The sequence below is a fragment of the Physeter macrocephalus genome, chromosome 11, assembly GCF_002837175.3.
Source record: "Physeter macrocephalus isolate SW-GA chromosome 11, ASM283717v5, whole genome shotgun sequence".
NCBI classification, from domain to species: Eukaryota; Metazoa; Chordata; class Mammalia; order Artiodactyla; family Physeteridae; genus Physeter; species Physeter macrocephalus.
The window spans coordinates 84,409,507-84,433,980 of NC_041224.1; the positions used below are offsets into that span (position 1 = coordinate 84,409,507).

Here is a 24,474-nt window from a genome sequence, read left to right on the forward strand (position 1 = left end):
CATTTTAAGAATTTTGACATTTCGTAGTTTTTTTTAAAGCATTCAACTACTAATCTCAGGATCGCCCTATCTGGCAACCTGCTGGAAAATTGAAAAATGTATTTTCTGAGGATAATGTTTGTATTTATTTAACAATTACGCTAGTTACCATTTATTGTATTTGTGTTAGGCATTTTGTGCAAATTCTCAGGTTTTCTCCTCTCCCAGACCCTTTGCTGGTGGGCATGTTATCCTCAGGTCACAAGGTGATCACCATAGCTGGTAAGTTATGGAGCAGTAATTTGAACCAGGTTACAAATCCAAAACCCATGGCCTTTTACACTGTCTTGGGCTTTCTAAGAAGATGCGTGGGTATTGGAAGTTGGTTGGAATAACAAAGTCATTTCATATGTCTTGTGGTTCCTACCGTACGGTTCTTTTTTCTCCCTGCTGTATGCGCACAAATGGCCCCAGCCTGTGTTTGTTCTTGGTGTAACATTTAGGCCTCAGAGGTATTCTTCAGAGTTATGAAGTTACACAGCTTAACCTGTGGTAACAAATTCTCTATGGCAACAGCATGTGATCTTTGAAAGTATTTCTGACTTCACTACAGACCCAGTTGGAAGTAAACGTGAACCTGGAGTATAGGACTTGATAGGTGTATGTGAGAAAATGAAGGATCACTTGGCACCTTCTGCCCTCTAAAAAACACAAACCTTTAGTATATTACACATTATTTGATCAGTTCTGAAATTTCCTTCAAGGCATACCACTAGAAAGAGTGACTTGAAAATTTTACCTGCATTTATTGTTAACAAAAATAAAAATGATTTTTAAGCAAGGAAAAAAATAAGGGTTGTTGAATAAACATTTTGGCTAAAATCAGTATGTGGCCAAAGCTGAATACCACCAGTATAGAGTGAAGTTGTGTCATACAGGAATAAATATGGAATAGTATAAAATGTAATTCTGTATGTTTATTAAGATTTAATAGTCTTATTTTAAAAGTTTTGTAGTGAAAGAACAATGATTTCTCAGCATTACCAGCTTCTAGATTGCTCTCGATTCATTAACAGCACACTCACTTTCTACTGGAGCATTAGTATCTCTAACCAGGTGGGTGATAGAAGATTATAATTCAGGGAAGTTTTTCCAGAACATGTTTTCTAAGAGGAATTTTGTACTTAGGATTCTTGATTTATTGAATCTCAAAGGTACTTGAGCTGCTGAACTTGTTTAGCATTGTAAAACAATCATTTTGACAAGGTTTTGTTCAAATGTTTAGTGTCCATATACACTTATAACTACACACTATGCCATTTTATATAAAGAACTTGAGCATCCACAGATTTAGATATACATGGGGGGTCTTGGAACAAATCCCCTGTGGATACGGAGGCATGGCCTGTATATTGTTATATCCTTGTAGTAGTCTTAGTAAAGTCTGTTGTTTTGACTTTTGGTTAGCAAAACCAAAACATATTTGAGGTACCTCATTTTTTTCTAATACATTTTTTCTAATACATTTATATCTGGATTGAGGATGATTTGTCTTAGTTGTTATACATGGTTTTGGCCATTTCTCCTCGTAAATTTGGAGGTGGCAGTGTTGACATTCTGCTTTTAATTTTTTTTCTTTTAAGATGTGAATAATTTACAAATAGAATTTTCCCTTGAAGGACACTTGGTTTAAATGGAAAGAGATATGTACAGCTTAAAACATTTATTCTAGTGAATGTTTATTTAATGTTACGAATGAGTTAACAAAAAGTTAATCAAAATTAGGTTTTTTAAAAATATAATGTAATATCTATAATTCTGTAATTCTTCCTTATATCATTTAAATTTTTATAAACAGTTGTGGCTCAGAAAAGGTAAAATGATCTTCGTAAAGTTATCTAGCCACTGCACTCTCTTAATATTTATATTAACTGTCAAGCTATTTCTCTATTAATTTAATCATTTGAAACACTCTTGTATTGTGCATAGCATTAACAATTTTCACAAACACTAATTATTGTAGTGTTTTACTCTTATAGTAAATACACATTTATGCTTTAAGTGGTCATTAGAATTTTTGCATCAAAAGCAGATAAGGAGATGTGCACTTTAAATTATGTACTTGATCGTTGATCACATACATGTTTGGTAGGCATTCAACTGTTTGGCCTTAAAAATGGCAAAGCTGGACTTCCTTGGTGGTCCAGTGGTTAAGAATCCACCTTCCAATGCAGGGGACGCGGGTTCAGTCCCTGGTCGGGGAACTAAGATCCCACGTGCTGGGCATCTAAGCCCCCACACCACAACTAGAGAGTCCACACAGTCAAAAATAAAAATAAATATTTTAAAAAATGGCAGAGCTGAACTTGAGTGCATCCCTATTGCTTGTCATCTGTGAGCTTTAGTTTCCTCATCTGTAAAATGGGAGATGATAGCATGCTCCTCATAGGTCTGTTATGATTAAATGAGAACATGCTTGTAAAGTTGTTAGGAACTTTAGCATGTCCCTTTATTCAGAGAGCTAGGAATGAAGATTCATTGGAAATGAGATGGTCACTCAGCTTTACATGAATATGACATCTCTTTGCACCACCATCCAGTTTCTGATGTATTTTTTCCTGGTCAAACTCACCCTGCAACTGTAACGCTATCCTGTGAAACAGCAGGGAATTAGAGTCCTGTTTTCTTCTAGTGGTAGGGAGATTTAGGGGTGGCTGCCTGACAGTTACTCCAAAAACAAGGTCTCTGTGCCTTTTTTTTTTTTTTTTTTTCCTTTTTAAACGTCTAATACTCAGAAATGGCCTTCTGCTTTGCTCATTAGAGTTACACCAACCCTGGTGTCCCATATAGTCACAATTTATTGAGCACTTTGGGAGAGCCAAACGCTATGCTGGTAACACTTTACATTCGAGGTCATTTGACCTCACAGCAAACCTAGTCACTCCCACTTTACAGATGAGGAAATTGAGTTGCAGAGAAATTTGGGTAAGTAGCCCAAGATCCCACAGGTGTTAAAGTGTGGAGTCAAACCAAGTCTGTCTGACTTTCCAGCTCGTGTTCTAACCATTGCCTTATAAAACTTTTGTTTTAAATTATTTAACAGCATAGAATTTGTACCAAATTGCTGATGCACAGTAGTTGTTCAAATTATGTGTTCTTTTTCCTTTGCGCTCATCCCATTGTAGCTGTTAAGGGCAGAGTGGCAGTACTATGTCAAAAAGGAAGGAGGGAGGACAAAAACTGCCAGTATCAGTGCCAAAATTTCTAGTGAATCTGCATGTTTGTGAATGCATAACTAGTCTAGCAGTGAGTTCCCTACTGACACCTAAGGCAGTAGCCTCCTGTTCATTTTGAGGTGGATCAGCGATTCCCCACCCCCTCCCTCCCCCTTTTCTGGCATTTAGCTTCTCCCACTCCATCTCAGTGGAGCTGTGGTTGATTCTGTAGGACTCCTTGAGGTTTGGCACTGTTAGGGTGATGTGGTTTCATGGAAGATATTGCTGTAACCCTCAAATAAGGAACTAGGTGCTGCAGTTCCTGTCAGACGTAGACTCAGCAAAACATGCCTTTTGGGAGGGCTGACCTGGCTGGGTTTCCTCTGCTGTTAAAGCCAGGACCCAAATAGGATGGGCTTGCGATACTCGTGGTGCTTGGGCAGCCATAAGTGAGTATCAGCTTCCAAACTGTTGCATTGTTGACCTTCATTGTTTATTCTCTGCCATTTGATCTGGCTTTTTGCTGTATCTTAGCAAGTATCTTTGAGGTTCCGCCTAAATGACTAGTACCGGAAAAATGTTTTTCTCTGCAGTTGATTTGACAGGGTTTTACATGTACGTTAGCATCAAACTGAACTTTCTTCTTGAGTTGCAACGTGCTAGACAAGGTAAGAAGGCAGAGGTTGATTGGTTGTTGACTGTTGCATAACAACCGGAATGCTGGGAAATAAGTTGAAATTCCTTCTGAGCTTATTGAATTTTGTTGTACCACATACATAAACCTTGAGGTTTTGGGCCAGCTATGGATACTCAGTTTGGATGATGTAATCCTCTCTCTGAGGAATGGCGTCTTAATTTGTGTTTTTCTACAGTTGAAAACTTGCTGTGGATATTATAAAATTTATAACAGAAAACCCAATATAACTGATTAGCTTCTGATAAACATTATATCAGACTTAGAATTTGCATAATTTGAATATGTACTCATAGTTTGAAACTGTTAGAGGGTAAGTATTACTGTGGATAGTGTAAAGAGGTACAGAAGTTTTAGAATTAGATCTGGGTACAAGTTCTGGCCTTTTCACTTACTAACTGTGAACTGGGGCAAGTTATTCCTTAAGCCTAAGTGTCCTCACATGAAACATGGAAATACACTGATGCCTGCCTCAAATTGGTTGTAAGGATTAAAAGTCAGTAATATACACCTGGTACCATACTAATTGTACTAGTATTGTTGGTTTCATTCTTTGGTTTTTTCCCCTTTGGCTTCCTCCTTCTAATATGTTCTCACCCCACTCAAAATAAAATTCTGGTTCCTACATGATCTGCAAAGCTCCATGAGATCCAAACTCTGTACAGCTCTCAGACCTCATTTCATAACATTCTCTTTATTTCCATTGCTTTCTCTGTACAGCTACATTGGCCCCAACTGCACTGGCCAGCTGGTTGCCACCTCAGGCTCCTTGTACTTGCTGTACCCTTTGCCTGATACATTCTGTCCCAGTAAACTCCACATGCTGGCTCTGTTGTATGATTCAGATCAATTGCCTTATCTCCTGAAAGATTTTTCTGACACCTGTCTTCAGAAGCCACTGTCTCCACTCCAGGGAATTTTCTGCGCTGAACACCTTGCTTTATTTTCTGTAAAGCACTTACCTCTAACTGGAATCATACCCCTCTATACTATAGGTTCCATTATGGTAGGAAGCTTGGCTGTCTTATTTATTCATCAGTATATTTCTTGTACCTAGAAACATAAAAGATACTGCATGAATGTTTGTTGAATGTTTGAATGAATAAATGAAAAAATATATAACCTAGACTATTCATTTTCTGAAAATATGATTTTTTAAAATATCTTGAAATATGAACTTAAGAACAACATAGAGAAGACCAAATTCCAGGTAGAATGCATTTGTAATACAGTGGCATACCATCTGTAGTGTTATCTTTTCAATGGACTTTTGGTAACATTTTATTTAGCAATAGAAAAATATGTATATGAACATTTGAAAACAAGTATTCATACAGAGCTTTTCATATATTGAGAAATAGTATTTTTGTAATTGCCACATATGTAACCCAGTTCCCTCCTATTTAATAGGATTTAGATTTTCATTTTAAACTTGTACAGAGTAAGTTAAAATTCTCTATGTTTATGCTGTAAATATCTTCTGGGATCTTTTTATACATATACCATTTTAGAGAATATGTGCTAATATGAAAATGAGTTTGTTAAGATACAGGTGTTCAGTAGGATACTTCTTAGTACCTTTTTTAAGGGTAATCTAAAGAAACATTTAGCTTGTAGCTTTTCTTTTAGCTCATTAATGTTACTATACTAAATTGCCTAGGAATAGATTGCTTGGAATGAATTTTTAAAATTGTGTTTTAACCTTCATTCAGCCCTTAGCTCTGTGAAACCTTGGTTGGTTTACCCGAACTTTGTTCTCCGTCTACACGCAGAACATCAGCCTTATCACTTGGAATATTACAAATGATATTTATAATGAAAGAGCTCTGAAAAGCTGGGTACTGCTTTACAGTGTACAGTAGTCCCTCAGTATCCACGGGGGGTTGGTTCCAGGACCTGCCACTGATACCAAAATCCATGGATGCTCAAGTCCCATAGTTGGCCATCCGTATCTGCAGTTGCACAGCCTCAGATTCAAGCAACTGCAGATTGTGTAGTACTATATGTCTTTATTGAAAAATATCCATGTATATGTGGGACCTGTGCAGTTCAAACTTATGTTGTTCAAGGATCAACTGTATCATTTTTATTATGTACAGTGATTAGTTTCCTGTATTTCACATTTGATTAAAGGAAATCATGTCAGTAAATTACAGAAGCTCTTTGTGACGTGTCTGTTAAAGTGGATTTTTTTAGGTGCTTTTGATTTTCTAAAAATAATAATTATAAACACTGTTTGGGATTGAACTTTTAAAATACTCTTGAATATTATTGAGTTAGTTTTCAGCTTTTCCAGGCCGATGTGAAGTATACCTTGGGAGAAAAGGAAATTTGTCCAGTGGGTCTGTAGCTGGTACCACATTCCATATTCTAGTCTATGCCATGACTTTTCTTTCTGTTGCCACTTACCTCCTCTACAGGGTCTCTAGATGTTAAGAATGTAAGATGTGGTTCCTCGCAGTCTGGAAGGATCTCTGTTGTATAACACACTGCTGTTCAAAATGAGGGAGGCCCTGAATCAGGACTGATCTGCCAACTCTTTGTCACTGGTCCATGATGAGATCAGTATAATGTATAATGAGAGTAGTGTATGTGTTTAGAAACTTTTAATAGTAATTTGACAGAGTAATTATATGTCTATTGAATCTATTAAAACTTTGGGCATAAGTTTTTTGTTATCTTGTAAGTTTTGTTTTTCTAATAATTTTTAGAATTTTTATTTCTGTGATGAATTGGAAATTCATAAATAGTTTGAGAAGTTCTCGTCTGACACATTTAATCTACTTATTGTATAGTGCTGTAATCAGGGAGAGTAGATCAATGTTTTATGGTTTCTGCAAAAGTAGCAACTTAGAGGAGACCTGAAAAAATTCACATCTGGTCTGTGACTAGTGTTTATTTTGACTTATTTTACTTATCTAACTGCTTCTAAGTAAGATTAATCCATTTCATCAGTTGAATTATGAAAAGTGTTGAATAAGGGCAGTGGGGTTTATAAAAATACACAAGATCTTTAGAAGCTTATTGGACTTAAGTATGGGTTCTTTTTTTAAATTTTAATGACAGTAACCTGCTATAAAGTCAAATGAACTTCATGTCTGAAGATAAGAGTCCTGCCCAGATTAATGAACAAAAATTCTTTTTCTTTTTCCTGAACTGGAAAAGCTAGTTTACAGAGTGATGACTTGTATTAAAGTTATCAGTTTCTATAAGTAGAACAAATAGCTTATCTGTAGAATCATGGAATCTTCACTGTTGGAAGCCTGTTACTCAACTGATTTTAATGGTCACCATTACATTGGAGTTTGGGATTCATATTTAGCTCTTAATCTTTCTATCATACTGAGTTGCAAGTGCTTGTCAGAAATAAGATTGGAAAAAATGGATGTGCGTTCCTTTCCCTCTATCATGAATAGGTTATTTAAGTCGGTAAACATATAAGGTTGCTGTTTGATTTTGTTTGTGTGTTTGCTCCTTGAGAAAGCTAAAGAAGAAGAAACTAACATTTTAAAGACATATTACCTCTCTTCTAATAGTTGGATATTGGACTTTTCTTCCTGATCTGTTTTCTGTCATCAGTCTGAAGTTACTTCATACAGTTCTATTTTTCTTCCCAAGTTTCAGACTATTTTGTAAGCATTTCTGTCTCTCTTCCCAACCTAGAATTTAATTTTAGTCAACAGTGATAATGTTCTCCCTTTCAAAATAATTCCCACGTGCCTGTGTTTCTTACTCTCATTAAGTAACATCAGGCACTTTGTAGGCAAAGGACATAAGTAGGTATTAAGCCAATAACTGTCATGGAATAGGCAGAGAATCATAAGTTCTGTGAGAGATCAATCTATCTTTATATAAGGATAAACCCAGTAATATTTAAATAGAAATCTCTATCCCTTAGCTGACCTAAAGTCATCTGGGAAGTGAGGGGGCTGAGAAAGAGAGGATGCATTACTGAGTGAGTAGAGATTGATCCATCTGGGTTGCTTCTTAGCTGAAGATCTATTTGAAGTGTCTGATGTTGTTCTGGGGATGAATTAAATGTAACTGTATCAGAGTCCAAGCTGAGACTTCTGTGTTGTGTTTTTTGTTTTTAAATATTTATTTATTCTTGGCTGTGTCAGGTCTTAGTTGCAGCACGCAGGATCTTTCATTGCAGTGTGCGGACTTCTCTCTAGTTGTGGCACGTTGGCTTCTCTCCAGTTGTGGCATGCGGGCTCAGTAGTTGCGGCACGTGGGCTTGTAGTTACGGCACTTGGTCTCAGTAGTTGTGGAATGCAGGCTCTCTAGTTGTGGCACACAGGCTCCACAGCACGCAGGCTCAGTAGTTGCAGCACACGGGCTCTCTAGTTGTGGCATGCGGGCTCCACAGTGCGCAGACTCAGTAGTTGCAGCTCGCAGGCTCTCTGGTTGTGGGACGCAGGCTCCAGAGTGCATGGGCTCTGTAGTTGTGGTGCGGGGGCTTAGTTGCCCCGCAGCATGTGGGAACTTAGTTCCCCAACCAGGGATCGAACCTGTGTCCCCTGCATCAGAAGGTGGATTCTTAACCACTGGACCACCAGGGAAGTCCCTGTGTTGTGGTTTATATCTCCATTTTCCCTTGATGCAACTCTCGACGATGCCTGCACTAAGCTGCCTCTGTCTTCTGACTTAGGCCAGAAGCAAGAAAGATAACAGGGAGGGAAGAATTAGCGTTTTTTTAAAACAATTAAGTTTATGTAACAAAATTATTCATAATGCTGCCACCAGAAGACAGGTTTATTTTATTATCAGATATTACCTCCCACATTGCATTGAATTGCTTAAATAGTTGCACCTGATATTCTGTTTTCTATTCTAATATATTTTCACTTTTTCATACTCTTAATCTGTTTCTCTGGTCTTTATAATTATCTTTTAGGCCATCTAAAATATTTTGTTTATCATGAGTATTTAAACCATTTAACATTGAATGTTAATTTTAATCTTAAAAAACCCAGAAATTAACTAATGAATGCTGCAGTGAGCCTCATTTTTTTACTTACTGATTTTTATTTCTGTTAAATTATTTATATAGGATAAATTCCAGGGAACTGTATAATTAGGTCAAAGGATATATTAACAACTCTAGTATTCATTGCAGTCTTGCTAGCCTTAGCTATACTTATGTAAATGAACTGGGACCTGTAGGTTACTTTAATGTGGTGTTTTACAACCTTAGCTGCACATTAGAATCACATGGGGATTCTAATTATACGTTAGAATCTCCTGGGAACCTTTAAAAAATACTGATGCCTCAGGGCCACCTCTAGAGATTTTTATTTAGTTCGTGTGAGGTGTGATCTGGACATGAGGTTTTTTTTGTTTGTTTGTTTGCGGTACGCGGGCCTCTCACTGTTGTGGCCTCTCCCATTGTGGAGCGCAGGCTCAGCGGCCATGGCTCACGGGCCCAGCCGCTCCGCGGCACGTGGGATCCTCCCGGACCAGGGCACGAACCCGCGTCCCCTGCATCCGCAGGCAGACTCTCAACCACTGCGCCACCAGGGAAGCCCTGGACATGAGGATTTTTAAAAGCTCTCCAGGTAATTCTGAAATGCAGTTAAGATTAAGAACTTTGCTTTAGTGGGAAAATTAGACTTAACATTGCATCTGAAAATTAATTCCTGAGAGTTTGTTGAATTAGGTTGGTGGCTTAAATCTGATTAAGTAAGAACAGTCAGCAACTAAGTAGCTTGATCACCTCAATAAATATTTAGATGTTAATCTAGTATAAACTTGACTTTAATTTTTACTTACCCTGTGAATGTTGGTATATTAGGTATTGATGTAAATATAACTAGTATCATGGTAGGTATTAAAAATTATTTTTCAGGATTTGAAAGCAGTGCAATAAGGTGAAGCTAGAAAATAGAGAACTTCGGCTGTTAGAGGAGCAAGGTATTCCAAAAGTCATGGAACCATAGAGTAATAAGAGAGCCCAAGGAGCCCCTCAGAGTGAAAAGGAACAGAGAAGAATGACCACAAAAGCCGTGGACCACAAACTATACCCATGTCCACAATGCACAATAATCTAGAACTTGCATCTCCAAAACTTAATCCTCCAAAGTCTGTATGTTAAAAATATTTAGTTTGTTTCATTGGTCTGCATTTTCTAGTGCAAAATAGGCAGCAGAGACTCATGTATGTGGAACCTAGAAAAATAGTACAGATGAACCGGTTTGCAGGGCAGAAGTTGAGACACAGATGTAGAGAACAAACGTATGGACACCAAGGGGAGAAAGCTGCGGGGGCGTGGGGATGGTGGTGTGATGAATTGGGCGATTGGGATAGACATGTATACACTGATGTGTATAAAATGGATAACAAATAAGAACCTGCTGTATAAAAAAATAAATAAAATTAAATTAAAAAATTAAAAACAAAAGGCAGCAGCGGTAGTTTTGTGTGGTGGTTTAGAATGTCAGCCCAAATTCTGGCTTAACAGACTGTTAGGCAAGTTATTAAATTTCTCACAGTTTCAGTTTCCTCATCTGCAAATTGGGGTAATAGTATCTTCCCTCACAGGATAGTTAAAAGAATAAATTAGGTGATATGTAAAACACACAGCTCAGTATTTGACACATCTTTAAATAATTAAATTTAGCTGTAAAAGAGAGTGGTTATGTTTGTACCCCTTGCTTGTGGAAGGAAATAGAACCCAATATTTAATGAGTACTTAACTAGGCATATATATAGTAAGGCTGTCTCTATCCATATATCTTTTAATCCTTAAAACAACTCTGTAAGAAAGCTAATATTATCCCATTTTTTAAAAAGCAGATGAAAAAACTCTGGCTCATAGAAGCTAAATAATTTTTCTTAGATCAGATCATGGCATAAATGAGATTCTACGCAGACCTCAATACCCATGCTTTTCCCCTCATATTGCCTGGTGATTTAGCCTCTAGGGAAATCTAAATTAAACATAATTAGATGAATTTGTGGTGATTTCTTATGGTGAGTAGAATATTTTTTCCCATTAGGAAAAGGTGGTAGGTACCGATTGGTGTCAGTTCTATGGAAAATGTGGTTAACAGTTTGGGTGTGTCATTTGTGAAAAAGATTGAAGGGATAAATGCCCAAGTTGATATTGTCCTTCAAATGAGTAGAATGTGCTCATTTTGAAAATAGCTAGGTAATGAGAATGTGGGCTCTGCGATTTGTCCTACACTTTGTCAGAGTCTCACCAGACACCAGAGAATGACTGTGGTTGATTTGCTCATTCTGTGAGAAACTCAGAAGAGGGCAGACTTTAGAACTTTTCATTGGAGAATGCTTGTGTGTTGAAAAATGTTCTGCCTGGAGTGGACATTCTTTTAATTCGTGAAGAAATGTTTCCCCTAAAGGCCTCTTCGCTCCATGCTTCCTTCAAATGACCCTCGGCGCTTCCTGCTGTGGCACCTGATGAGTTCCTATAAAGACCAGCCCTTTCCACTGGAAGCAGTGCAGCATTAGGTGGGGGGGAGTACAGGCTTTGGGGTCAGTCCAACATGGATCCAGATCTGTTACTCCATTACATATTTGAGTACTAATGTTTACTGACTGCCTCCTGTGTGCCAGCATTATTAGATACTTTGTTTCCTGTCCCCTTTAATTACCACTGCAACTTTTAAAGGGACTCTTACTGTCTTTTTACAGATTATGATACATACTCAAAGAGACTACATATCTAGACCAAATGCTTACTTCTCGTAAGTGGTAAAATTTGTCGTTTGAGGCCAGGTTTATCAAAGTCTGATGTATGTGTTATATCTTAAGCAAATGAATTAGTATTTCTGAGTCTCAGTTTTCCCTCCTCTGAACTAGAAATAACACTTCTTTGAAAGACTCGTATGAGGATTAAGTATATGGGGTATCAAGGTGCCTGTCTCTTAGTAGATACCCAAATATTAGTTTCTTCCCTGCCGGAAGTAAATGCTAATCATAGAATAGTGAAAGAATTACTACCCTCTGCCTTTTTTAAAATTGATGTTTTATATTTAACTTTTTGTTGTGAAAAATTTGAACTCATAGAAAAGGTGTGAGAATAGTACAGTGGGACTTCCCTGGTGGCACAGTGGTTAAGAATCTCCCTGCCAATGCAGGGGACACGGGTTTGAGCCCTGGTCCGGCAAGGTCCCTCATGCCGCGGAGCAGCTAAGCCCGTGCACCACAGCTAATGAGCCTGCGCATCTAGAGCCTGTGCTCCACAGCAAGAGAAACCACCACAATGAGAAGCCTGTGCACCGCAACGAAGAGTAGCCCCCGCTCGCTGCAACTAGAGAAAGCCCGCGTGCAGCAATGAAGACCCAATGCAGCCAAAGATAAATTAATTAATTTTTAAAAATTGAAGAATAGTACAGTGAACCACTGTGTATCCTTCACCTAAATCCACCAATTGTTAATGTTTTATTTGCTTTATCTGTGTGTGTAGATAGATGGATAGAATTTTACTGAACTCTTTGGAGAGTTGTTGCCGATATCATGCCCCTTTGTTCCTAATTGTTTCAGCATGTTCTTATAACAGGGCAGTTATCAAAATCAGTAGTATAACATTAATATATTATGATTATCTAATATATAGTTTATATTCACTTTTCACCAGCTGCCAAAAATATCCTTTCAAGCAATGATTTTTCATCCTCATCTTTATCATATACTGAATTCAGTTGTCATGACTTTTTAGTCTCCTTTACCAACTAGACCTTTTAAGCCATTACTGCCACTACATTGGGTCTTACTAGAATTACTTCTTTAGGTTATCTGTCCTTTCACAGAGAGTGAGTTCTTAGTGATCTCAAACCATTTGTTTATAAAGAATATCCCTACTCTTTTGCCCTGGAGTGAAATCCCAACAAATATTTGAATACCTACAATGTGTCAGGAGATGAAGCAGAGTAGTGAGACCCAGCAAGTCAGAAGGTGTATGGTCCTGCTCCTCCTTAGGGGTTCCAGATGAATGAAGAAAAGGTTACAGTGCAGAACAAGTCTTTCAGGGCTCAGAGGCGGGGGACTGCACTTGGAGTTGTGCTGGATACTCCAGATGAATTCAAGGCGCCCGAGAATGGTTGAAAACAATATTAATTGCCTTACTGACAGGATGATTGAAAGTTTCCAGTAATCATAATATCAGTCCTTATATCTTGAAGTCTGTTCTGGGATGTCATTGAATGTAACAATCTAAGAAATTCTACCCCAATACCATCTCATGTCGTAGTAATGAAATAACGCCTATACTGCACAGTTGCCACAATTGGTAGTAAAACTATCCTCTTCTTTGTTCAGAGTGATGGTGTCCTCATAGGGGTGAAAAATGAAAGGTCGTGGAGAGCTCTGTAAACCTTCTCGCAGCGTTTATACTCCTTCATCTACAGATCTCCCTTTCACTCATTTTTTAAAAAAGCCTCAGCTGAGGCTATGGTGCCTCTTAATTCACCAACTGAAATAACCAGAATTTCTAGTGCATTCGTGGATGTGCTTTTCTGTCCTGCCAGACTTGATTTGATTACATAAAATCTTTGTGTGTATTTCTAAGGTAAATTTTAGATACCCAGGCATATTCTTCTCCATGGCAGAAATACTAGGCCGAGGGGTCAACTTAATTACTGACTGCAAGCATACAAAGGGCTTCAATCAGGAGAATGTGGAGTAGTTATTCTACAAGTGCAAAAGAGACTAAACAAGGAGAATGACCTTCAAATGGGAAATGTAGTTGTACATAAAGAAAGCCTGTACTTTGGGAAATAAGAACGTTTAGCTACTCCTCGGGTTTAGGTATGAGTCTCAGAGCCCACCTAGGAGGGATGGAGGCTGGAGGGAGGGCCGGGCTTTGCCTTTCCTTCCCTCTATTGCCCCTATCACCAGAGCAGCTCTGTTTCTGCATGTGGTTTTATTTGAAACTGTTCAGCTACTTAAAAGTTTGAAAACTAGTGTCTTAGGTGTTGAAGTCTGTCTAAAACCTCTGAGCTGCCCTTTTCACTTGTATCTGCTGTCCGTTTGTTGCAGGCTTGTGACTCACAGGCAAATGTGCACATGAAGTTAAGCAGTTGATATTGGAACTGTTTGTTCATTTGAACTGTTTGTACTACCAATACCAGTATTCAGAGGGACAGTTGACTGTATTTATACTCTGTTAGCTCTCTCTCTTTTTTTTTTTTTTTTTTTCTTTCTTTGGCCACACCACGCAGCTTGCAGTATCTCAGTTCCCCAACCAGGGATGGAATCTGCGCCCAAAGCGAGGAGTCCTAACCCCTGGACTGCCAGGGAATTCCCTGTATTATCTCTTTTAAGATGTAAATTTTTCTAACTTGTGTCATAATTTAACTCACAACAGTTCTTTTTCTTCTTAGTAATACATAAAATGATGTTGCTTTTACAAGTAATAGCATTGTAATTTTGATGAAATATGGTATATTTAGTGTGGCATAAAATGCCACACTCATAAGGGTAAAATTCACATGAGATTGTTTCTGCTTTTCGTTTCCATGGAGGTGACAGTTATACCAGTAAGCCAAACTATGGCTATCTAATAGTAATTCATGTTTGACCTTAGGCTGTGTGTTTACATTATTCTTGAGAAAGGTATCATATTTAACCTTGTAGCCCTGGCATCTAGCACAGTGCTTACCATTTAATAGAAGATCAAGTTCAGGAAGTTGACATATGTTCACATCTAGGATGTGAGAAGAAGAAGAAAAAGCCAGAGAAAACTGGGTGAATAGGATGATTCTTTATGGATGTCAAGTGAGAATAAATGTCAAAAGAAGAATCAGGTCACCATTTTAAGATTCTACAAAACTCAAGGACAGTGGGGACAAAGAAAAGCCATTGGATTTGGAGATTTATTTTGTCAGTGGAACCTGAGACAGAAGTTTTAGTAGCAGTGGGAGGGAGTAGGCGCAAAGCCTTTAATTGTTCAAATGGCTGGTAGGGAGGTAGAAGGGAAGGAAGAGGAAGGCAGACAGAAAGGGGTTCGGGGGTTTACAGCAGGATTTCTCAACACCAGCACGACTGGCAGTTTGGGCCTGATGATTCTTTCTTGTAGGGAGCTGCCCTGTGCATCGTAGGACCCCTCCCCATCCCCAGGTTGTGACAACAAAAAATGTCTCCAGACATTGTCAGATGTCCCCTGGGGGCTGGATTCCTCAGAGAGAACCGCTGGTCTGCAGGGCTGGGCTGAGTAAAGATTGCTGCTGCTGCTGCCGGCATCTGTGCAGTAATCCCTTTCCCTGCCTCTGCTCTGTCTACTGGTGAGGTTTTCATGGTACTTGCAGGTGGATGGGGAAGGAGCTAGTCCAGAAGCAGGTGGAAAACTACAGGCATCCAGGGGGTGATTACCGAGGCAGTTACCTAAGGACGGGGGTGTGGAACAGAGCAAACCCACTGTATAGAGAGGTGCCCTGAGGTTAGAGGAGACGGGCACAGGCATTTTTTGGTGGGTTGAAGATGGGTTTAGTTCATGTTAGATGGCCTCAAGCTTTTCACTAAGATGGGAGAAAAGGTCACCTGAGAATAAAGTAGACAAGGTTAATGTTAGGCCTTTGAGGAAATTATAGAACGTTTTGGTAACCCCCGTGGGGATGGATTAACACACATGAGTAAAAAGCATTACAGAGCAGCAGCGAGGCCTGGCTGAATAGGAACTTTAAAAAATTATTTAAGACATTAATTAAAATCCCAGAGAAGAAGAAAACCTATAACCCAACTACCCTGACACTATTTTTATTGTGCAGTTTACTGTCTATACTTATATTTTTTTGCTCTTTTTATTTTGCTTATTTTTCTGAATATAGATTTCAGTGTTATTGAACTGTTTTTTCAGTTATATTTAATGGCTCCATAATAGTCTGTAGATCTGTTCTTTAATTTACCAAACATCCCTCTAGTTACTGACTCGGTTAGGGTGTTTTCAGTCTTTAGTACTATTATACCTAATGTTGCAGTAAACATTCCTAGTCATAGAACTTTGCCAAGTTTTATCAGTGGATCCAGCCAAGGTTTTATACAGTGTTGAATACAGAGCAGACATGCATTGGCTTAAATGTCACCTTGGTGAGGCCTTCCCTGACCCACCACATTTCAAAGTGCAGCCCTCATCTCTGGTTTATTTTCTCCACCACACTTGCTGTCTTCCAGAATTCTAGGTGTTTTATTTATCTTGATTGCTCTTGTCTCCCTTGCTAAGTATATAAGCTTCAACAGGACAAGGATTTTCGTTTGTATCACCAGCACCAAGAATACTGGCACAAATACTTGCTGAATGGTGGGGTTTACCCAGACCTACAGGCACGATGGGTTTGAAGAGTGTCAATAGCAGCAGGTATTCATGGAAGCCAGTGGGAGAATAATTGCATTAACTAGTCTTTGGTTTCTAGGTGGGCTAGGAAGCAACAAAAATCCACAGGGACGATGAATTGGGAGATTGAAGGGTTAGCACTTGTGGCAACAAAAGCACATTCTTCTGGAAGGGGAGAGCATGGGAGAGGTAGGAGATAAATAGGTTGTGGTTACAGAAGGGAATTTCCCAAGGTTTAGATATTAGAAAAGAAGCAGTTTGAGAATTAATAGTGGCAAGGTTGGTAGAAAACTCCATCTTGCTGGGAATGGACTGTATCACTATTTAATTGCCCCTGCCTTGGCAAACAGTTCTCTCCTAGCTTGTTGTATTTGGTTCACACTCAGTGGTGGTGTATAAATCAAGTTTTGTTTTCAAAGACCTTTTTTTTTTAAATTGGGGCATGGCTATAAGTGGTAATCTGAGTAAGCATATATGCCAGTAATGCCTGTCAGACAGTTAAGCAGAGTTAGTGACAATGTCAACCCAAGCTCCAAAGTTGAATTTACAGAGACGTTGCCTTCCCCTCATTTGGTGGAGCTGATTGACTTCTTGAGTGATTCAGTTGAACTTTTAATATTTTTTTTTGTTTTTTTGTTTTTTTTTCTTTTGTTTTTTGTGGTACGTGGGCCTCTCACTGTTGTGGCCTCTCCCATTGCGGAGCACAGGCTCCGGACGCACAGGCTCCGCGGACATGGCTCACGGGCCCAGCCACTCCGCGGCATGTGGGATCTTCCCGGACCGGGGCACGAACCCGCGTCCCCTGCATCGGCAGGCGGATTCTCAACCACTGCGCCACCAGGGAAGCCCTGAACTTTTAAGTGACTATCTTTTAGGTATTTTCTATTTGAGGTCACTTTGCTCAGCATAGAGCAGCTTGGTAAATGCATGAAACATTTAGCATAGCATATGCTAAGTTCGTTTTAAGCAACTGTTTGGGAGTCACTCTTGAGTATGGAAATTATAATAGTTTTCTTTTGGAGCAGCTTTAATTGTTACCTTCAGCCAGTGCGTGACTCTCCAGTTTGTTATAGGTTTTCCACTAAAGCATATTTTTAGCTTTCAAATTCCAATTATTCTCTGGTGAATTGTTAAGAACTGACAGGTATGATTTAGTAGACAGAACACTGGAGAGAGAGTTGAAGTAATGTTTCCCTCTCATATTTGTCAGTGGATGGCATGTCTATTAGTTCTTAATTCTTTAGTTTTATTTTTTATTTTAAAACATGATAATGATCTCAAACACTACCTTCCGCCTTCTTCCAGAATCTCTGGGATACCTTATCAGTGTACTGGTTCATTAGAACCACGTAAAAGAGATTTCATGTTTTGAGGCCTATCCCAGAAATGCTTTTTTACATACCTGGGCATTTGTCGGCTTTATTTGAATATGAGGTGTATCTATAATGATGTGAGTTGAGCAGAGTTGTTTGTCTTTTAAATTTAGAGTTATAGCTTAAAGTTCTTGGAACCAAGTGCTTCATTCACAATAGGATTTGATAATTATATTGACAAGTATAGTATGATAAGGCATTATAATATTGATAGTTTTCCTCTATATAGTTGACTTCGAGAATTTTGAGAGTGCTTCCTCCACCTATTTTTAACAAAAATTGGAGTACCCTTGCACGGATTGGATTGATTAGTTCTTCCCTTCCCAATATGATCAACTGCATTTAGCATATGGTATAACGCATTTTAAGAGAAACGCTTCATAAACCTTGCTTTTTTTGAAAACCAGGGCAAAACCATCCTCCTTTACATTTCCTCATTATTTGGTTGTGAGCATAATATTAACTATTTTAGGATCCCAGTCTTCTTTTTATCTTGATCAAAAGAACATCCTTAGGGAGGAATCCTGCAGTTTTCATTTAGCTCATTTATGACCTCTTAAGAAGAGAATGAAACAGTTATATGCCTGAATTACTGGGGAACTGTGCAAACCAGATTTCTGCTGCAGAGCCTCAAAGAGCAATGAGGTTAGAAATTTTGCATAAGACTTAGAGGGTTAAACCTTTGCCTGGGAGGCAGAATACATATATATGTATATCGTATACATATATGTATATATGTTATTATATATTAATATTATAATATATTCATGTATATTATGTATAAAATATACATATATATTAACCAGAGTTTGCTTGCTTCCAGGGAGGATACTGGAGAACCAGACTCCTGGAGCAGTTTATCGTATGAAATCCCTTACGGAGACTGTTCTGTGAGGCATCACCGAGAGCTGGACGTCTATACGTTAACCTCTGAGTCTGAACCACACCAGGAACCCCCACTTCCTGGAGACAGTTGCACTGGACATATTTTTAAACTTATGAACATCCAACAGCAGCTAATGGTAAGACAGAAAATTTCGATTTTCAGGCGTTTGTGCCCTCACCCCTTCCCCCAATGAGCCTTGCTATAATTAGAACATAACAGTGCTTCCCTCAAAGATTGTGAAACCTGTAAAGCAGTTTTAGCTATATTAGATGTTAGCATTTATAGAGACAGAGCTCAGCACTGGGGTAGTAGCAATAAGAGACTGAGAATTTTTCATTTTTTTTTGCCAGGCTTTTTTAAAAAATAACAAAAGACACACATACACATTGCAGATACAGAAATATGCAACAACTAGAACTAAATTTTCCTGGCATAAAAGGAAATTTATTTAACTCTATAAATTTGTTGGTTTAACTTTATAAAACAAAATGAGCTAAACAGTTTCTGAGATTGTTGCTGAAGCATAAGAACCAAATTTACTCAGAAATGGAGCACAGCTATTTCAATGAGTGATGACTGTGTTACTATATTTAAATTGGTAGTTGTGTGGTAAAAAGATCACTAAAACAATAAAGATTTTATAATCCACTCAAGCCTGCAAGATAAAGTTGTTGCCAGACATAAAAACATTACATACTCCCTGGTAGCATTTATTATGGATAATATAAACGTCACATGGGTACATCTCTCTTGGCTGCAACATCTGAAAGGCTAAGTCTAGATAATTTTTCCACCCATTTTATTTCAGAGTTGATTTGATTTGGAAAAAGCTTGGCAGTAATTTCATTTAAGATCATCTGGGGTCAGCTCAATGCCAGAGCCTTCTTTGGGAGCAGGCCTTGCTTGTTTCGGAGAGCAGCAGGCCAGGACACTTCATAGCAGGTTGTAGATGTACCTGCCTCTGCCTCTCCGAGTCATATTTGTTCCAGAATAGGTGTCATTTTATTTTCCTCTGAAGAGATTGCCGGAAGGTCAGGTTTTCCTTTAGGGCTCTTCTTACTGGGTGAATGATAGTCCATTTGAAAACAGCAGTTTGTAGATGCCAAAGCTACCTGCAAAGTGTGGAAATATTTTACAGGAAACCATGAGATATTAAAACTGTGAGAAGATGCTTGTGTTAGGAGCATCTAAAATTTTTCAAGCAATACAACTTTTTTCTGCAAATCTCTATTCTGTAATGTGCACCCTTTATTAAATTTAATGACCTACTTTCATAATTTTTTTGGAGTCAGTTACACTCTCAGCGGGAAGGGAAGCAAGCCATTTTGAATACCCTAAGGAGCATAGCACAGACGCTTTCAGTGAAAATTCATTTTTCGTGTACTGTATTATTAGAAGGACTTTAGTGAGCATAACTCATTTTACACTTACATGTGTGAACTTTTACATCAGACCCAGTGAGTAGGCAGGAATTGGCTGATGATGGAGTACTGTAAGTGCTCGACACAGGAACTGAATTGGGTAAGTGAATGAGATGACAGTGCATGGTGGATTTGCGTGAGATTATTGTAGTAGATCAGATAATGAGTGAAGAGCAAACCAGGTGTTATAAAAATAGTTTTGGGACTTCGCTGGAGGCCTAGTGGTTAGGATTCTGGGCTTTCATTGCCGTGGCCTGGGTTCAATCCCTGGTCAGGGAACTGAGATCTCTCAAGCTGCGCAGTGCAGCCAAAAAAAAAAAAAAAAAAAAAAAAAGAGAGAAAAATAGTTTTTATGTGTTGAAAAAAAAAGTATCATTTTAAGGATTCCTGAAATTTTGATATAAAGGTAAACCCACTCTAAAGATCAGCTGTGTTTGTTTTTCTCCAGTTTTTCCTAAGCCTTATCTACATGTACTTGTAGTTTTTGCATAATTATAACCTTAGATTAACTATAAGTTTTATTTATTTTCTTAAACATTATGTTATAAATATCTTTTCCTTATTTCACTGTGGTCTTCATAGTTAACACTTATATAACAGCGTAGCATTTTCCATCGGGTTGATTAACCATGATTGTTTTAACCATTCCTGTATAGTTGGTTACATCTGTTTTTCAAGTTGCAAAAACTATTTTTGAGATGACCTGTAATATCCTCAAAGCACAGTACCATCTGAGAATAATCAAGAATTAGGTATTACTAGTTCAATATATTCTTATTTATTTAATATTCAGTATTAGAGGAACAGAGGAACTGCTTTTATCAAGGAGTAAAATAGTCGACCGTGCCACTCTTTTTGAAATTACAACCCCATAACTAAAATTGTTAAACTAGATTGAACGGAGCATATTTTGTAGATTAAAGGATGCTGTGTAACCCTCAGTGAGAATTTAGGTCATGGGAGCATATGTCTGTGCCTTGTGATTGAAGAGAGTTTACCAGACCGGCCAGGATTTGTTTTCACTTGTATATATGAGGTGGGATGGAAGCAGCCTCTGCCCCTCTAAAGCCGCTATAAAAAGTATCTTTCTCAGCTGCTCATTTGAAAATAGCCACTGAGCTTTTTTGAGGCTCAGTTTCCTTGTGATTGAAGAGAGTTTACCAGACCGGCCAGGATTTGTTTTCACTTGTATATATGAGGTGGGATGGAAGCAGCCTCTGCCCCTCTAAAGCCGCTATAAAAAGTATCTTTCTCAGCTGCTCATTTGAAGATAGCCACTGAGCTTTTTTGAGGCTCAGTTTTTTTTGTTTGTTTTTTGCTTTTTTTTTGCGGTACGCGGGCCTCTCACTGCTGTGGCCCCTCCCATTGCGAAGCACAGGCTCTGGACGCGCAGGCCCAGTGGCCATGGCTCACGGGCCCAGCCGCTCCGCGGCACGTGGGATCCTCCCGGACCGGGGCACGAACCCGCGTCCCCCGCATCAGCAGGCGGACTCTCAACCACTGCCCCACCAGGGAAGCCTGAGGCTCAGTTTTTATCTATTTTCTAAAATAAGTTCATAATATAGAAAATAGTCATATTATTCTTGCCATTTTTATCATTCTAGTGGATATGCAACTATAAGAGGAAATTAATGTCAGGAACAAGAGAGAATTTATTTGTATTTATTTAGGTTGGCTTATCCTGTGATTTGAGAGGCTGGAATGCTACTGAGTTCTCTCCAACAGAATTTTTGCTTATAGTGTCAGTGACATCTTTTCCCCTGGACAATTTTTTTAAAGTATCTTCCATTTCCTCCTAGAAAACAAACCTCAAACAGATGGACAGTCTTATGCCCTCAGTGGTGACAGCACAAGAACCTTCAAGTCTGCCCAGTGACCAAGATACAGATGGTCAGTTTCTTCCCTGTGCATCAGAGCCCACAGCCAGCCAGCAGCTTTCTTCTCCTGAAGGTGCTGAGAGCTCTCAGTGCTGCCATGGGAGCACTGTGGGGCAGATTGAAAGTTCCTATGATTTGTCAAGTGTGGTTAAGGAAGAGAATACAGACTCTTCCCGTAGGAAGAAAAATACAGGCGTGGAGAGAAAAGGAGACGAGGTGGGGCCAGCACCTATCGTGGACTCTGGGACTGCGTCTGATCCTGACAGCTGCTGTCAGAGCACACCTGATTGCAAAGGAAAGGACACAGAAGGCCTTCCATCCTGTGGAGTCAGAAATGAAGAAACTGGAACAAAATCTTCGGCAATGGCCACAGACCAGGAGTCTCCAGGCAGTGGAGGCCGCGTCCTGCAGGGAGGCGTAGCCCTGGAGCCCGGCACGGCCCAGTCTTTCTCTGGAGGTGAACTGGTGGTCCCTTCACCAGCAGGTGCCAGCGTCCCAGACACTGCAGGGGAAACGGAACGCAGTCTCATGAACCCAGAGGCCACCATCCAGAGGAATGTGCTTGCAGCAGGGGAGAGTATGAAGGAAAGATTTGAGGATTCTAGTATCAGCACAGCTGGAGCCTCTGACGTAAAAGTCACAGACGAGCCTATGGATAAAGCCAGCGTTCCAAACGGTGTCTCTGCCTCTGGCTCCCTGGTTGCTGACAAGCCTGCTGAGTCTTTACTTGTCGTTAGTGATGAAGAAACTGCCATTGATGAAAACACTGCAGAAACTGCAACTTCTAGAAGTTGTGAAGAGAGTGCCGATGCTCCAGGGGCTCAGAACTCTCAGTTAATTCTAGCTGCTGCAAAAGATGAGATTTCAGAAGGTCTCGAACTTGACACTCCCTTAGCCAGCATGTGTGTGGCGGTGTCACCTTCTGATTTAACCTTTCCCAGGCCGCAAAAAGATGTTATGCCAAACCAGAAATCAGAAACGGATTCATCTCGTGTTCAAAGCCAAAGCAGCAAATCACCCATCTGTTCTACAACTGGAGATGATAAACTTTGTGCTGCCTCTGCATGTCGACAGAACACGGGGACTTCTAGTGGTGTGTTGCCTGTAGAACACTGTGATGACATAGTTACCCAGCCTGAAGGCACCACCACAGGGCTGCTCAACACACAACCACTGCCCACTGCCAGCTGCTCGGAAGGCCCACAGGCTAACACAGTCATCCCTGACCCTGAAAGAGACATCCAGGAACATGTGGATTTTTGTCCTCTCCAAGTTTTGGATAAAGAAAGCCAAGGAAAAGATTCGAAACTAGAAACATCTTTAGCAAATATGCTTGAGGTAGTTCCACATCCACATGCTCTTGTCCCCAAAGCTGAGAAAGAACGGGTGTCAGACCAGGCAGTGACATCAGGCAGGACTTTCTCTCTGACAGGCAGTCCCAGCAGTGAATCAGTAACCAAAGATGACGCACTTTCTCTTGTCCCCTCCTCCCAGAATGAAAAAGGAACAGCAACTTTTGAACCGCATACAGGTTGTAGAGTTGGCTCAGATGGAGATTCGAATGATCTGGAGAAGCAGCCAGCAGAAGACAGTGCAGCGGGCCTGTGCACACCCTCCTCTGCTCTAGATATTCAGCCCGGCATGGGCAATACCAGTCCCGTAGGACCTGGTGGGGAGTGTGAGCATCCCTGCCTCTCGGCAGACCCTGAAGTCCTGAATATCGTCGAGGGGGCCACTGACTCTTCCCTGCTCCATGTGGGTCAGGCCACTTTGGCCTCTGATTCCGCTTTGACTGAAGAAGGGAAAGATCCAGTGGTTCCAGAGAGCACTGCAGCTCAGGGACCAGAAGACAGCGATAAAGCAGTGACCCGTTCCTCCATTAAGGACAACACTCTTCGTTCAGGAACGTTGCAGGAAGAGCCGAGAACACTATCTCCTGGACAAGAGGCCCCGGGATTCTGTGAAGAACCTGGCTCAGCTGCCTGTGATGAGGACAGAGCTCCTCAGAATGGTAATTCACTGGGCACACCCTTGGCCTGTCTTCACGCAGAAACTAAACATAACAAGGAAGTGGCCCCGCCAGTCGCACAGCTGATTGAAGGTGGGGCTGCACAGAGCCTGGTGCCACCAGGAGCAAGTCTGGCTGCAGACTCAAGCCAGGAGGCCTCAGGTACAGAGCAGAACAGCTCACCTCCATTGCCAAATCTGTTACCAGATGGGTTCGAGGTTCTTAATCGTGAGCGATCTTCTGCTCTGGATGTTGAGGTGAAAAACACTCAGTCCCAGGGGACGACCACTGCTTGTGAGGTGAGTGGAAATGCAGCATTGGATGGTGCCGTGGTCAGTGCTCTGCAAGGCACCACTGGGGCCAGGAGAAAGGATATACCACACAACGCTCCAGACATCCAGATTCCACAAGTCTCTTCGAGCCAGGAGAAGAATATGATCCTGGGTTTGTCAGGAGCTTTACCGGACAAAGGTGTGACTGACCCTCAGGGCGCCGCACCCTCAGAGGTCGTGTCCCTGGGTTGGGAGAAGGGGAAGGTGGGGGGAGCAGGTGGCAGCCGTAGCACAGGCGACTCCAAGGAGACACAGGTGAATGAGGAAGCGCATCACGTCCCGCCGCAGCCTGCTGCCAAAGAGCACCCCACAGAGACTGGGCTCTCAAGCCGTGGTGACAAGGCTCCAGGCAGGGGAAGGGATGCTGCCCCTCTGCCCTGCACCGTCGCTGCCAAAGCCG

At 40.2% G+C, this 24,474-nt stretch overlaps 1 protein-coding gene across 1 annotated transcript in view; it reads left to right on the forward strand.

Annotated features, from left to right (window-relative positions):
* The window catches only part of LOC102984766 (A-kinase anchor protein 13-like), a 48,139-nt gene extending 29,323 nt beyond the window's left edge, over positions 1-18,816 (forward strand). The window contains exon 5 of the mRNA XM_028495094.1: positions 18,374-18,816. Within this exon, the coding sequence (XP_028350895.1) occupies positions 18,374-18,629 (256 nt within the window). The 3' untranslated portion in view covers positions 18,630-18,816. The remainder of the gene's footprint in view (positions 1-18,373) is intronic.
* The last annotated feature ends 5,658 nt before the right edge of the window (positions 18,817-24,474 follow it).